Source organism: Pan troglodytes, chromosome X, assembly GCF_028858775.2.
Source record: "Pan troglodytes isolate AG18354 chromosome X, NHGRI_mPanTro3-v2.0_pri, whole genome shotgun sequence".
Taxonomy (NCBI): domain Eukaryota; kingdom Metazoa; phylum Chordata; class Mammalia; order Primates; family Hominidae; genus Pan; species Pan troglodytes.
Window position 1 is genome coordinate 150,313,836 of NC_072421.2, and position 15,729 is coordinate 150,329,564.

General features: G+C 45.0%; 2 protein-coding genes across 5 annotated transcripts in view; one reads left to right on the plus strand and one right to left on the minus strand.

Annotated features, from left to right (window-relative positions):
* Nucleotides 1-451: 451 nt before the first annotated feature.
* Nucleotides 452-3,930, minus strand: CETN2 (centrin 2). The gene is made up of 5 exons (XM_001139392.7): nt 3,835-3,930; nt 2,729-2,887; nt 2,276-2,404; nt 1,664-1,801; nt 452-1,055 (listed from the first exon to the last, which is right to left on the minus strand). The coding sequence occupies exons 1-5, from the start codon at nt 3,835-3,837 to the stop codon at nt 966-968; spliced, it is 519 nt and encodes a 172-aa protein (XP_001139392.3). The 5' UTR covers nt 3,838-3,930; the 3' UTR covers nt 452-965.
* An 86-nt stretch (nt 3,931-4,016) lies between these two features.
* NSDHL (NAD(P) dependent steroid dehydrogenase-like) overlaps nt 4,017-15,729 on the plus strand; it is a 38,349-nt gene continuing 26,636 nt past the window's right edge. Inside the window, exons 1-3 of one of the 4 annotated variants that reach the window (XM_054677081.1) lie at nt 4,017-4,244; nt 4,761-4,827; nt 6,098-6,191. The gene's annotated coding sequence lies outside the window, so the exon portion shown is untranslated. The remainder of the gene's footprint in view (nt 4,245-4,760; nt 4,828-6,097; nt 6,192-15,729) is intronic. The other 3 variants (XM_054677082.2, XM_016947545.3, XM_016947544.2) reach the window with 3 other exon arrangements.

Below are 15,729 nucleotides of genomic sequence, written 5' to 3' on the forward strand. Positions count from 1 at the left end.
AGGATTTCTCACACAGGGAATCCCGGGCAAGGCCAGGAAGATGGTTGGATGGGGTCACTCAGCCCAACCCACCTCCAAGAGTCGACGAGATACCATAAGCAAATAAATTCACGAGAGGCTGGCTGAATCCATCCTAGTGTTGCATTAGCCTGGCTCTCCCCATTTTATTCAAGCACAAATTACTAACAAGACTCTTTTCCAGTCTTAGCTTTGCCAAAACTATTTTTAGAGCATCATTTAGGCTTAGGTGATATAAAAATTCTGCTAGTTTTACAAACCAGCAGCCTTCCAAGGCAAAAAGCAATTCATGCCAGGAAAGTAGCAAAGGATTATTCATTTTCTGTCCATAGGCTGGTAAGGAGTTTTGTATCTAATAGGCTGCCTTCAACACAATAATTGAGAAGAGGAACTCATAAGCAAAGCTAAAGAACTCATCCTTAGAGAACACAAGTTCAAACTGAGAAAGGTTTTACTTTTAAGACAAAACAAATAGCATTAACACACATCCAAATGCCAGTGCAGGAGTTCACTGGGTTTATAAAAGAGAAAACTAAACTCAAGTGTCAAATAAAAACTGGAGCCGTCAAGAATGACTGCTTGTGGCAACACAGGTGTAACATGTGCTTGTCTAAAGTCGTTCTGTGTTTGTGGATATGTGGAAATACATGACGAGGGAAACGATGCAAGGCAAAATGGCAGGTGCTCAAAGCTTTAAGATCCTTTTCTTCACGCTAGTGTGCTCTTGTTTTGCTTTTGAGAATTAGGGTAATTCGCAGGTCATTTTACAAAGAACTGTAATATCAAAGAACACTTCCAAACAGCTAAAATAGGCTCAAGGTCGCTATTAAAGTGATAAAGGGAGGTCCGTGAGGGAAAAGTTTGTGTTCTCAAAAGCCAGATTTCACACCATGGCAGGCACTAAATCTAGTTACATGTGCTTGCAGTAGAAAAAGAAGACACTGATCTTAATAGAGGCTGGTCTTTTTCATGATGCGCAGGAACTCTTGCTCACTGACCTCTCCATCTCCATCTCGATCAGCTTCATCAATCATTTCCTATATGACAGTAAAGATTCAGGTTAATTTATAAACTAATGCCAAAAGGTGACTAAGTAATAGACTTTTTTTTTTTTTTAGAGATGGGGTCTCTATGCTGCCCACACTGGTCTCAAATTTCTGGCCACAAGAGATCCTCCTGCCTCAGCCTCCCAAAGTACTGGGATTATATGCATGATCCACTGTGCCTGGCAAGCAATAGACTTTTAATCTACGTGAATAGATAATTTGTATCTATGTGAATAGATCATTGTAGTCCACCCAATGCCAGTATGCTACTCCTGATAATAGCTTGGTTTCTGAAAAGTTATTTGAAAACCAACTCATACTTTGTCAAACATATCACCTGGGAGGGACCTTGAAGATTGCCTTGACTAGAGGGATTCCTGGAACCTAAAATAGTAAGCAAAATTGTGCATATGTGCATTTTTCTGGAAGCAGGGTTCATAGGTTTGTCTGACTATTAAAGGAGAATTAAGTTGTCTGCAGAGGGACAAAGTACACTGGCTTTTCTTCAAAGAGGTGCTCTCACTAGGGAAAATGTAACGGAAAAGTCACAGAGGGCTCAAAGGTGGGAATTTTAAGTTCCAGTGTGATGCATTACAAACCTGCAGCTCCTCATCAGTCAGGTTCTCACCCAACTCCTTGGCCACGCGTTTCAGATTTTTGAACGAAATCTTCCCAGTTTCATCATCATCAAAGAGCTTGAAAGCTTTCAGGATTTCTTCTTTGGTATCTTTCTCAGACTTAACAAGTAGAACATAAAACACATGAGTAGGGGGACACCACGGTTGGTTACTCCTGTCCTGTAGCCCTGCCACTGCCTGGTCAGGTCACCCTTCCCTTTTTAACAATGTAACTCGAGTCTAGACTTGCGGCAAGTGTCAGGAAGCCCATTTTGGCCTCAAAGAAACACCAGGCAAGCCATGCACTCCATCCAAGGTGATGTTTGCTACCTATCCCTATATCTCTCCCTATCCCATATTTATTTCCTAACTGATTTGGAATTCTGTGGGAAGAGGTATCTGCTTGGAAGTCTTGAGAAAGAAGCACAGGGGCTTGTTTTGGGAGCCCAAAGTAACATGATGGGAGGGCAGGCCTCCTGATGCAGCTGCTACCTGGACTGCTCTGTGGTCACATGACTGTTTTAACAGGAAGACGCCATGGACCTCTGCAGATGACTGGGGCTCCATACCATGCTAATTGTCTTAGCTACTTACCATTTTCTGGGTCATCACAGTTAAAAAGTCACCAAAGTTCATTTTTCCTGTCCCTTCCTTATCAATTTCACTTATCATTTTCTTAATTTCTTCTTTCTTGGGTTCAAAGCCCAGGGCCCTCATTGCCACCTATAATGAAAACAGGATCGTCTCAATAAGCACATCTAAACTAGCAGGAGCAAAAATAACAGTGTTGAGAGCATTAAGCCAGCATCTGATGTGGTCATGTTAATATGATTGGGGAACACTATGACATTGATCTAATTGATATTTGCAATCAATTTTATTGAATAATACTCAAGGTAAGTAAAGACAGGAAAACAGCACAGTACAACCTCCCCTGTTACTTACTGCAGGGAGAAGAGGGCAAAAGGGGTAGAGAGGTGACAGGGAGATGACAAGGAAGAGGCAGAGGAAAGGAAGGGCAGTACGGCAGGAATGCACAGAGCTTGCCTTCAGTTCTTTAACATCTATGGTGCCAGTTCCATCCGCATCGAAAAGATCAAAAGCTTCCCGGATCTCCTGCTTTTGCTCTTCAGTAAGCTCAGGCTTAGGGCTCATTCTTTTTCGCTGAGAACTTGATGCCATGTTTGCCTTCTTAAAGTTGGAGGCCTTTATATGTTATGCAATACACAAGCACAATAATATATCATACAGTCCATATTTACATAACATAGTTACAGACACCCGTATGTATTTTTAAAGTCATTTATATAACCAATTCCAAAGCTTTGCTTAACAAGAACGATAACAGGGTTTACTGGCAAGAACAATGAATCTTTCCATGAACTTCTACCCCTCCCTTTTCTTTACTGTTGTTTCTAGAAGCAAGGAGATCACTTGTTCAGTAAGGATACCTCTTACTGAAAATCATCCCAAAAGAGAGCCAGTCAAGAAGATGAGTGTGAATAACTAGAGATAATCAGCTCTTCCCGAACGTGGGGATCCTGGTTCTGAAAACAGTCTTACGATGCCCACTCCCAGTACTCCCCTTCCCAGTAAGTACTCTGACTTCCCAATTACTTCTAGATTTGGCCAAATATTAGTAAGTTGTTAAGATGTATATTGTGTCAGTATCGAGTAATAAAACTCAATCCATCTGGCACCTTCGTGCCTTCTCCAAGAAGCTAAAGCATCCCCTGAATGCCTCTGTATTTAAATTGTAAAAAACATTGTAACAGAACACAATACACCTTTTCCCAGCTCTGTGTGGAAATTTTGGCAGAATGAGGAGGCCAGGGGGCCAAGGTCTGAGAGAGTCAGGGGCCTGTGAGGGATTCGAGTCTTTTTTGCCCGGGGAGGTTCACCGAGGGGATCAGGGAATGCAAGGGGAGCCCGAGGGGCGGGTGTGGGCCTGTTATGGGTGAAGAGGAGGCAGCAGCGAAGCGCAGGCCCAGTAGGTTGGTTAGCGTCTGTACCCTACTCTCCCGGGAAAGAGCTCAAAGGAAAGACTGGTGCGCTAAAGCCGAGAAAGGCGCAGGAGAGGCGGCGTGGCCGAGCTGGGGCCTGGGAAGGGCTCAGCCGCTGGGCGTGGGGCGCGACAGAGCGGCAGTACTCACCATAGCCAAAGGAGTCCGCTGCCGGTTGTTAGGCAACCGACGTGTACACTGACTCGGCGCCCTTCCCACCGCCCCGCGCGCGCAGCCCCGCTCCCCATTGGCCGTCCGCTCGTCGCCGCCTCTCCCTATTGGTGCAGGGCCGAAGAGGGTGGGACTAACCTGGCAAAGCCCCGGCCCAGCGCGGGGAGGGGCACGCTGGCGACAGAGCCCCGTCTTTATTGGGCAAGATCACGCCGTGAGCGCCAATTGGCTGAGTCGTCGCCGAGCTGGGCCAATCCTCTTGGTGGAGGAAGCTCGGCTGATTCTCGGCTCACGCGGGAGGGGAGTAAAGGGTGGCGGTCCGGGGCTGGAGTTCAGTGGGTGCAGCCTGCTTGCGAGCTGAGGCCAGACAGGGGGGCGCCTACGGACGGGTAAGAGTCGTGGCCTTGCCATTGGAGGCCACCCTGTGTCAGCGACTGGGCAGTGCGGGAGGGTGAGGAGCTACGGGGTCGCCCGGGTCGGGTGCTTTCTGGGTTGACCTAAGGCTGAGTTTAGGGACCGAGTGCATCAGAGCAGCCAGAAACGATTACCTTGCCTGTTGGAGCAGGGACTGTACTCACGGGGCAACTGAGACCCGGAGAGGGGAAGGGGTGTGCTGAGCGTTGTCGCAGAGGTCGGACGGCTGGGACCTAGGAACTGAATCCAGCCGAGGCTCGCTCTTTGAGGGTGGCCCTTCGAGAGCACCCCTAGACTGACCCAGATGTATAGGCCCCAGACCAGGTTCCAAGAGAGGATCACTTTAGATCTTACCTGGCTAAAAGCAGCCCAGGACGGTGAACTGGGGCCTTTGGGAACGGACTTCGAAAGGAGTGAGGGGGATGTGAGCGAGCATGAGGGGCGGGGAGAGGTCATCAAAATATACTCTTTTTGACACCCACACAATGCAGATAAGGAGGAGCATTCCAGGCCGAGACGCCCTCATCAGCAGAGTCACAGGAGTTTTGGAAGTGAGAGGTATGCTTGGAGAATTAAAAGGGAGCGTGTGCAAGGGCTGTGGACTGACATAGACCTGCAGAAGTGGAGCTGGAGGTCCAGTTTGCCCTCTTTAGCTATCCCCGTGGCTTTTAGCCTTCACCTGTTTTTCCTCCAGGCATAGGGGCAGTAATCTAGGGAGACAGAGGGCAGAGAGTAAGTTTCTCAGCCAGAGAAAGGCCCGAGGCTTATTAGAATCTTTTAAATGGAGCTGCTGCCCTTTGCCCTCTTCTCTCTTCAGCAGTGAACAGATTCCTGACTTTTGGGTCATCATCATCCCCCCAGGTAGTACGAACCAGAGTTCTCACTATGGTCTCCAAAGCTTGGCACGACGTGTCCCCTCCCATCGCTCCACAACTCTTCTCTCGTCTGGCTCACTCCAGCCCCAGAACACTGGCTTTGTGGTTGAACCTCATGTGCCAGCCACACTCCTGCCTCTCATCTTTGTCCCAGTTGTCCTCTCCGCCTGCCTCCTCTTAGGCACCCTATTTAAGTATTGCAGCCGCCAGTACAAACAAGCCACTCACCTTGCTCTACTTTTTTTTCCAACAGTTCTTATCCCCTTCTGACCTACTGTATATTTTGCTTGTTTATTTTGCTCTTTGTTGTCCCTCCACTAGAAGGCAGGCTGTCTGAGGGCAGGCATCTTTGTTGTATTCACTACTGGTACTCCAGGACCTAGAACAGAGAGGGGCACATATTAGACAACTGATGAGTAGCTCCCCTGTTTCCCAGCTCTCACCTAGCTAGTCCTCCCTGCTCTACTAGGTTAATCTTCGTAGTGAACGGCCCTGGTCAGGGCATCTCCCTGCTCTTAAACCTTCAGAGCCTGAACTGTAAAGGGCTCCTTAGCCTGGCCTGTGATCCCTCTGCCCAGTTTTGCCCCTGCTAACCCTTCTAGCTTAATGTCCCTCCACACCTTGCTTCCCACTCCGTCAACCTGCAGATCGGAAGCCTGACAGAGTACAAGGGAAAAACACAAGTTCTGCGCAGGCTGTGTGCAGGCTGTGTGACCTTGGGCAAGTCGCTTAACCTCTCTGAGCCTGTTTCTCATTTGTTGAGTGAGACCAGTACTGTCTACCTGATGGGATACTTTTGCATCTCAATGGGATGAATTACTTATATGTAAAGTGGCCTGATGTTGAGCAGGTCTTCAGGCAGTATTACAGTTGACCCCTGAACAACATGGGTTTGAACCTTGTGAGTCCATTTACAGGCAGATCTTTTTCTCATCTCTCCCACCCCTGAGCAGCAAGATCAGCTCCTCCTCATCTTCCTTCTCAGCATACTCATCAGGAAGACCGTGAGGATGGAGACCATGATGATCCACTTTCACTCAGTGAATAGTAAATATACTTTCTCTTCCTTATGATTTCATAGTAACATTTTCTTTTCTCTAGCTTAATTTATTGCTGGGACACAGTATGTAATACATGTAATGTACAAAATATTTGTTCATCAACTGTTTACATTATTGGTAAGGCTTCCAGCCAACAGTAAGCTATATTAGTGAAGTTTTAGGTGAGTCAAAAGTTATATGTGGATTTTTGACTTCGGGGCTCCGTGCCCCTAACCCCCACATTGTTCAAGAGTCAAATGTAGTTCTCGTCTCTGATTTGCTCTTGTCATTCCCCCCGCCCACCATGCCTGGAGCCTTAGACTTGTCCAAAATCTCTTCCCCGCACTGCAGCCAAGGTGATCTTTCCAGTCGCAACACTCACTCCTGCTTCCAACTTCTAGGGGCTCCACCATCTTTCCCCCCTTGTAACTCCCTAGCTTGGCACACAGCCCCCACATGTTCTCAACTTTGCTCCCGATCTTGCTTCACACTTGCTGTGACACAGCTTGTCACAGTTATAAGAACATGCTGGCTCTGTGCCATCACTTTGTCCTTCCCACCCTGGCCATGGAATGTCTTTCAGGACACCATGCGCTCTGTTTTACTCACTCTTCTGGGGCCTTTTGAAGTCAGCTTAGGGATCTCCTAGTTGGGGCAGGCTTCCCTGAGCCAGCAGCCTGCATTGGTGCTCTGGGCTTGCCCTCATCAGAGTGGAAACGCACTTCTGACTCTTTGCTTGCTCCTGTCTCCCACCCTAGATGGCGGGCTCCTTGAAGGTTGGCAGTGTGTCTTTGTCAGCTTCTGCCTGGTAGTGGCTGGCATTTGATAACTTGTGAATGAGGAAATCAATGCATGAGGTGACACCTGGGGGTTCTTTTACAAGTTACAGCTCCCGCTTTAACCCTGGGGGTTTGTTTGAGCCTCACAGTAGCTCTGAGGTAGGGAAGAAGGACGCTGTTTTACAGATAAGGCCTCATGGCCAGCGGCAGCACGATAATTCACTCAAACCCATCTTCTGTTCCAGGCTGTCTGCTGGGCCTCCAGGGGTTCTTGGTGTCCTACAGGGTGCTGAGTGTGAGGATGAGAGCAGAAACAGGTGCTGTGGAAGCGACTCACCTTCCCTGGGGAGGGGGAGGAAGTTTCACAGAGGGGGCAGTTCAGCTAGGCCTTGAAGGAAGAGGAGGCACTCACCGTGGAGAGGAGAGAGAAGGTATTCCATGCAGAGGAACAGCATAAGCTAAGCTCACAGGCATGCTGATGGGTTTCTGAGAGGTCTACCACAAAATAAAAGCTGGCGACTTTTTTTGTCCTAAAAGTAAATAGAGAAACAAACAACTGGTGGAAACATGGACACCGCAGGTCCGTGGAAGGACAAGGTCAAGCTGGGTTGCCCCAGCATAATCAAGGCTAAAGTGACACCTCTAAAGAGAAATGACCTCCAAGCTATTGGCCTCACTAATCCTAATCTGGGTATTTTCTTACCCATATCACATCTTTGAATTCTGAAAGGGAGGCTTTATTGTTGTTCCTACAGGACTCCTGCTTTGCTGTATTTTCTCTAAGAAATATATCCATAATGAAGGTGTGTGCCGCCTCAGGTGAATCCTTCTCTTTGCATCTGATCATCTGGCCCAGTCCTGCAGAGGAGGCCAAGCATGAGGCATGAGGTGATGGGAAATAGGGGAATCCTCTTTTATAATCCAAGGCTTAGGCCCCCATTTCAGGATTCCAAAGAAAGTTCTAAGAAACATTACTTGGCATTCCTTGGATAGCCAAACTCTACTGAGGTGTTTGGGGAAGGGCAGTTTGCTTGGCATTGTCTGCCCATGGACTGAAGCGATGAGCTCTCAGTGGCCACATTCTAGCTTCCTGCACTGGACCTTGTGCAAGGGTGGGGCTCCGACAACCTTTCCCCTTTACAAAGATGTCACACTTCTTTTTAGAAGGAGGGGACGCTCTCATCTCTCTCCCTAGTTTGAGACAGAATGTTCTCTCCTTTTCCCTCCAGGAGTCAGTGGTTGGAATGTTCCCCAGCAGGAAGGAGGAGGTTGGGCTAACTCGCTTCTCTCTTCTCGCTTCACATGAGGCGGCACACACCTTCATTATGGATGTGTTTCTTAGAGAAAATACAGCAAAGCAGGAGTCCTCTAGGAGCAAACGTAAGGCCTCCCTTTCAAAATGTGATATGGGAAAGAAAATACCCAGATTAGGATTAGTGAGGCCAGTGGCTACAAGGTCACATCTCTCTTTTTTTTTTTTAATTATTATTATACTTTAAGTTCTAGGGTACATGTGCACAACATGCAGGTTTGTTACATAGGTATACATGTGCCATCTTGGTTTGCTGCACCCATCAACTCGTCATTTACATTAGGTATATCTCCTAATGCTATCCCTCCCCCAGGCCCCCACCCCCCAGGCCCCAGTGTGTGATGTTCCCCGCCCTGTGTCCAAGTGTTCTTATTGTTCAGTTCCTACCTATGAGTGAGAACATGTGGTGTTTGGTTATCTGTCCTTGTGATAGTTTGCTGAGAATGATGGTTTCCAGCTTCATCCATATCCCAGCAAAGGACATGAACTCATCCTTTTTTATGGCTGCATAGTATTCCATGGTGTGTATGTGCCACATTTTCTTAATCCAGTCTATCATTGTTGGACATTTGGGTTGGTTCCAAGTCTTTGCTATTGTGAATAGTGCCACAATAAACATATGTATGCATGAGTCTTTATAGAAGCATGATTTATAATCCTTTGGGTATATATACCCAGTAATGGGATTGCTGGGTCAAATGGTATTTCTAGTTCTAGATCCTTGAGGAATGGCCACACTGTCTTCCACAATGGTTGAACTAATTTACACTCCCACCAACAGTGTAAAAATGTTCCTATTTCTCCACATCCTCTCCAGTATCTGTTGTTTCCTGACTTTTTAAAGATCGCCATTCTAACTAGTGTGAGATGGTATCTCATTGTGGTTTTGATTTGCATTTCTCTGATGGCCAGTGATGATCAGCATTTTTTCGTGTGTCTGTTGGCTGCATAAATGTCTTCTTATGAGAAGTGTCTGTTCATATCCTTCGCCCACTTTTTGATGGGGTTGTTTGTGTTTTTCTTGTAAATTTGTTTAAGTTCTTTGTAGATTCTGGATATTAGCCCTTTGTCAGATGGGTAGATTGCAAAAATTTTCTCCCATTCTGTAGGTTGCCTGTTCACTATGATGGTAGTTTCTTTTGATGTGCAGAAACTCTTTAGTTTAATTACATCCCATTTGTTTATTTTGGCTTTTGTTGCCATTGCTTCTGGTGTGTTAGTCATGAAGTCCTTGCCCATGCCTATGTCCTGAATGGTATTGCCTAGGTTTTCTTCTAGGGTTTTTATGGTTTTAGGTCTAACATTTAAGTCTTTAATCCATCTTGAATTAATTTTTGTATAAGGTGTAAGGAAGGGATCCAGTTTCAGCTTTCTACATATGGCTAGCCAGTTTTCCCAGCACCATTTATTAAATAGGGAATCCTTTCCCCATTTCTTGTTTTTGTCAGGTTTGTTAAAGATCAGATGGTTGTAGATGTGTGGTGTTATTTCTGAGGGCTCTGTTTTGTTCCATTGGTCTATATCTTTGTTTTGGTACCAGTACCATGCTGTTTTGGTTACTGTAGCCTTGTAGTATAGTTTGAAGTCAAGTAGTATGATGCCTCCAGCTTCGTTCTTTTTGCTTAGGATTCTCTTGGCTATGTGGGCTCTTTTTTGGTTCCATATGAACTTTAAAGTAGTTTTTTCCAATTCTGTGAAGAAAGTCATTGGTAGCTTGATGGTGATGGCATTGAATCTATAAATTACCTTGGACAGTATGGCCAGTTTCACAATATTGATTTTTCCTATTCATGAGCATGGAATGTTCTTCCATTTGTTTGTGTCCTCTTTTATTTCGTTGAGCAATGGTTCGTAGTTCTCCTTGAAGAGGTCCTTCACGTCCCTTGTAAGTTGGATTCCTAGGTATTTTATTCTCTTTGAAGCAATTGTGAATGGGAGTTCACTCATGATTTGGCTCTCTGTTGGTCTGTTATTGGTGTTTAGGAATGCTTGTGATTTTTGCACATTGATTTGGTATCCTGAGACTTTGCTGAAGTTGCTTAAGGAGATTTTGGGCTGAGACGATAGGGTTTTCTAAATATATAATCATGTCATCTGCAAACAGGGACAATTTGACTTCCTCTTTTCCTAATTGAATACCCTTTATTTCTTTCTCTTGCCTGATTGCCCTGGCCAGAACTTCCAACACTATGTTGAATAGGAGTGGTGAGAGAGGGCATCCCTCTCTTGTGCCAGTTTTCAAAGGGAATGCTTCCAGTTTTTACCCATTCAGTATGATATTGGCTGTGGGTTTGTCATAAGTAGCTCTTATTATTTTGAGATATGTCCCATCAATACCTAATTTATTGAGAGATTTTAGCATGAAAGGCTGTTGAATTTTGTCAAAGGCCTTTTCTGCATCTATTGAGATAATCATGTGGTTTTTGTCTTTGGTTCTGTTTATATGCTGGATTACATTTATTGATTTATGTATGTTGAACCAGCCTTGCATCCCTGGGTTGAAGCCCACTTGATCGTGGTGGATAAGCTTTTTGACATGCTACTGGATTCAGTTTGCCAGTATTTTATTGAGGGTTTTTGCATCGATGTTCATCAGGGATATTGGTCTAAAATTCTCTTTTTTTTGTTGTGTCTCTGCCAGGCTTTGGTATCAGGATGATGCTGGCCTCATAAAATGAGTTATGGAGGATTCCCTCTTTTTCTATTGATTGGAATAGTTTCAGAAGGAATAGTACCAGCTCCTCTTTGTACCTCTGGTAGAATTCGGCTGTGAATCCGTCCGGTCCTGGCCTTTTTTTGGTTGGTAGGCTATTAATTATTGCCTCAATTTCAGAGCCTGTTATTGGTCTGTTCAGGGATTCAACTTCTTCCTGGTTTAGTCTTGGGAGGATGTGTGTGTCCAGGAATTTATCCATTTCTTCTAGATTTTCCAGTTTATTTGCATAGAAGTGTTTATAGTATTCTCTGATGGTAGTTTGTATTTCTGTGGGATCGGTGGTGATATCTCCTATATCATTTTTTATTGTGTCTATTTGATTCTTCTCTCTTTTCTTCTTTATTAGTCTTGCTAGCGGTCTATCAATTTTATTGATCTTTTCAAAAAACCAGCTCCTGGATTCACTGATTTTTTTTGAAGGGTTTTTTGTGTCTCTCCTTCAGTTCTGCTCTGATCTTAGTTATTTCTTACCTTCTGCTAGCTTGTGAATGTGTTTGCTCTTGCTTCTCTAGTTCTTTTAATTGTGATGTTAGGGTGTCAATTTTAGATCTTTCCTGCTTTCTCTTGTGGCATTTAGTGCTATAAATTTCCCTCTACGCACTGCTTTAAATGTGTTCCAGAGATTCTGGTATGTTGTGTCTTTGTTCTCATTGGTTTCAAAGAACATCTTTATTTCTGCCTTCATTTCGATATTTACCCAGTAGTCATTCAGGAGCAGGTTTTTCAGTTTTCATGTAGTTGTGCAGTTTTTAGTGAGTTTCTTAATCCTGAGTTCTAATTTGATTGCCCTGTGTCTGAGAGACGGTTTGTTGTGCTTTCTGTTCTTTTACATTTGCTGAGGAGTGCTTTACTTCCAACTATGTGGTCAATTTTGGAATAAGTGTGATGTGGTGCTGAGAAGAGTGTATATTCTGTTGATTTGGGGTGGAGAGTTCTGTAGATGTCTATTAGGTCCTCTTGGTGCAGAGCTGAGTTCAATTCCTGGATATCCTTGTTAACCTTCTGTCTTGTTGATCTGTCTAATGTTGACAGTGGGGTGTGAAAGTCTCCCATTATTATTGTGTGGGAGTCTAAGTCTCTTTGTAGGTCTCTAAGGACTTGCTTTATGAATCTGGGTGCTCCTGCATTAGGTGCATATATATTTAGGATAGTTAGCTCTTCTTGTTGAATGGATCCCTTTACCATTATGTAATGGCCTTCTTTGTCTCTTTTGATCTTTGTTGGTTTAAAGTCTGTTTTATCAAAGACCAGGATTGCAACTTCTGCTTTTTTTTGCTTTCCATTTGCTTGGTAGATCTCCCTTCATCCCTTTATTTTGAGCCTATGTATGTCACTGCACGTGAGATGGGTCTCCTGAATACAGCACACTGATGGGTCTTGACTCTTTATCCAATTTGTCAGTCCGTGTCTTTTAATTGGGGCATTTAGCCCATTTACATTTAAGGTTAATATTGTTATGTGTGAATTTGATCCTGTCATTATGATGTTAGGTGGTTATTTTGCCCGTTAATTGATGCAGTTTCTTCCTAGCATTGACAGTCTTTACAATTTGTCATGTTTTTGCAGTGGCTGGTACCAGTTGTTCCTTTCCATGTTTAGTGCTTCCTTCGGGAGCTCTTATAAGGCAGGCCTGGTGGTGACAAAATCTCTCAGCATTTGTTTGTCTGTAAAGGATTTTATTTCTCCTTCACTTATGAAGCTTAGTTTGGCTGGATATGAAATTCTAGGTTGAAAATTCTTTTCTTTAAGAATGTTGAATATTGGCTCCCACTCTCTTCTGGCTTGTAGGGTTTCTGCCGAAGGATCTGCTGTTAGTCTGATGGGCTTCCCTTTGTCGGTAACCCGACCTTTCTCTCTGGCTGCCCTTTACATTTTTTCCTTCATTTCAACTTTGGTGAATCTGACAATTATGTGTCTTGGAGTTGCTCTTCTTGAGGAGTATCTTTGTGGCATTCTCTGTATTTCCTAAATTTGAATGTTGGCCTGCCTTGCTAGGTTGGGGAAGTTCTCCTGGATAATATCCTGCAGAGTGTTTTCCAACTTGGTTCCATTCTCCCTGTCACTTTCAGGTACTCCAATCAAATGTAGATTTGGTCTTTTCACATAGTCCCATGTTATTTGGAGGCTTTGTTCATTTCTTTTTAGTTTTTTTTCTCTAACCTTGTCTTCTCACTTTATTTCATTAATTTGATCTTCAATCACTGATACCCTTTCTTCCAATTGATTGATTTGGCTATTGAAGCTTGTGCGTATGTCATGAAGTTCTCGTGCCATGGTTTTTCAGCTCCATCAGGGCATTTAAGGTCTTCTCTACACTGTTTATTCCAGTTAGTCATTCATCTAACCTTTTTTCAAGGTTTTTAGCTTCCTTGCGATGGGTTAGAACATGTTCCTTTAGCTCAGAGAAGTTTTTTATTACCGACCTTCTGAAGCCTACTTCTGTCAACTTGTCAAAGTCATTCTCCATCCAGCTTTGTTCTGTTGCTGGCGAGGAGCTGTGATCCTTTGGAGGATAAGAGGCACGCTGGTTTTTAGAATTTTCAGCCTTTCTGCTCTGGTTTCTCCCCATCTTTGTGGTTTTATCTACCTTTGGTCTTTGATGTTGGTAACCTATAGATGGGGTTTTGGTGTGGATGTCCTTTCTGTTGATGTTGATGCTATTCCTTTCTGTTTGTTAGTTTTCCTTCTAACAGTCAGGTCCCTCAGCTGCAGGTCTGTTGGAATTTGCTGGAGCTCCACTCCAAACCCTGTTTCCCTGGGTATCACCAGTGGAGGCTGCAGAACAGCAAATATTGCTGCCTGATCCTTCCTCTGGGAGCTTCGTGCCAGAGGGTCACCCGCCTGTATAAGGTGTCTGTCGGCCCCTACTGGGAGGTGTCTCCAGTTAGGCTACATGAGGGTCAGGGACCCACTTGAGGAGCAGTCTGTCCTTTCTCAGAGCTCAAACGCCATGCTGGGAGAACTACTGCTCTCTTAAGAGCTGTCAGACAAGGACGTTTAAGTCTGCCAAAGTTTCTGCTGCCTTTTGTTCAGCTATGCCATGCCCACAGAGGTGGAGTCTATAGAGGCAGTAGGCCTTGCTGAGCTGTGGTGGGCTCTGCCCAGTTCGAGCTTCTCAGCCACTTTGTTTACCTATTCAAGCCTCAGCAATGGCGGACGCCCCTCCCCCTCCAGGCTGCAGCCTCGCAGGTGGATCTCAGACTGCTGCACTAGCAGTGAGCAAGGCTCCATGGCCATGGGACCCTCCGAGCCAGGCACAGGAGAGAATCTTCCTGGTCTGCCGGTTGCTAAGACCGTGGGAAAAGTGTAGTATTTGAGCGGAAGTGTCCCGTTTTTCCAGGTACAGTCTGTCACGGCTTCCCTTGGCTAGGAAAGGGAAATCCCCCGACCCCTTGCACTTCCTGGGTAAGGCAACGCCGTACCCTGCTTTGGCTCACCCTCCATGGGCTGCACCCACTGTCCAACCAGTCCCAATGGGGTGAACCAGGTACCTCCATTGGAAATGCAGAAATCACCCATCTTCTGTGTTGATCACGCTGGGAGCTGCAGACCGGAGCTGTTCCTATTCGGCCCTCTTGGAATGAACTGAGGTCACATCTCTTTAGAGGTTTCAGTTTAGCCTTATTTTGCTGGGGCAGCTCAGCTCAACTTTGTCCTTCCATGGGCCTGTGGTGTGGGGCAAGGTGGTTGGATTTCACCAGTACAACATATCTCTGTTTTCCTATATTATTTTTAGCTTAAGATTTTGTCCCAGTGTACATCGTGGGTGCACATATTGGTTTTTAATGGATTCAAATAACTAACATTTTAAAGGAAAAGACTTGAGGCTTCTGATGTGTGAACCATAACAATCCACCAGCCCCTAAAACATTGCTCTTTGGAGTCTTGTTTTCAGTAGTTCAGAGCTATTCTTCTGTGTGTCTGTGTGGTAAAGTAGACATAACAGAAAATGTACCATCTTCACCATATTTAGGTGGACAGTTGAGTGGCATTACATGCGTTCCCATTGTTGAGTGACCATCACCCCATCCGCCTTCAGAACTCTTTTCCTCCTGCAGCACTGAGAGTCTGTTCCCATCAGCAGTCACTCCCCACTCACAGAGCATTTGTCCTTTTGTGTCTAGCTTATTTCACTGACCATAATGTTCTCGAGGTTCACGCATGTTGTTGCATGTCTCAGAACTTCATTCCTTTTTATGGCTGAAGAATATGCCCGTGTGTGGCTAGACCATATTTTGTTTATCTGTTCATCTGTCAGTGGACACATTGCTGCTCCTACCTTTTGGCTGTAGTGATTAATGCTGCTGTGAACATGGATGTACAAATTTCTCTTCAAGTCCCTGCTTTTAGTTTTTGGGGGTATATGCCCAGACATGAAATTGCTGGATCCTATTGTAATTCTCTGTTTAATTTTTTTGAGGAGCTGCCATACTATTTTCCACAACGTCGCACCATTTTACATGCCCATGAACAATATATGAGGGTTCCAGGTTCTCCACATCCTCACTGACACTTGCTATTTTCTCTTTTCTGGCTTTTGATAATAGCCATCCTAATAATGGGTGTAAGGTGACACCTCACTGTGGTTTTGATTTGCATTGCCCTGTTGATTAGTGACGTTGAGCATCGTTTTTTATTTTTTGTTTTTTGTTTTTTTGAGACAGAGTCTTGTTCTGTCGCCCAGGCTGGAGTGCAATGGCGGCACCATCTTGGCCCACTGCAACCTCTGCCTCCCGGG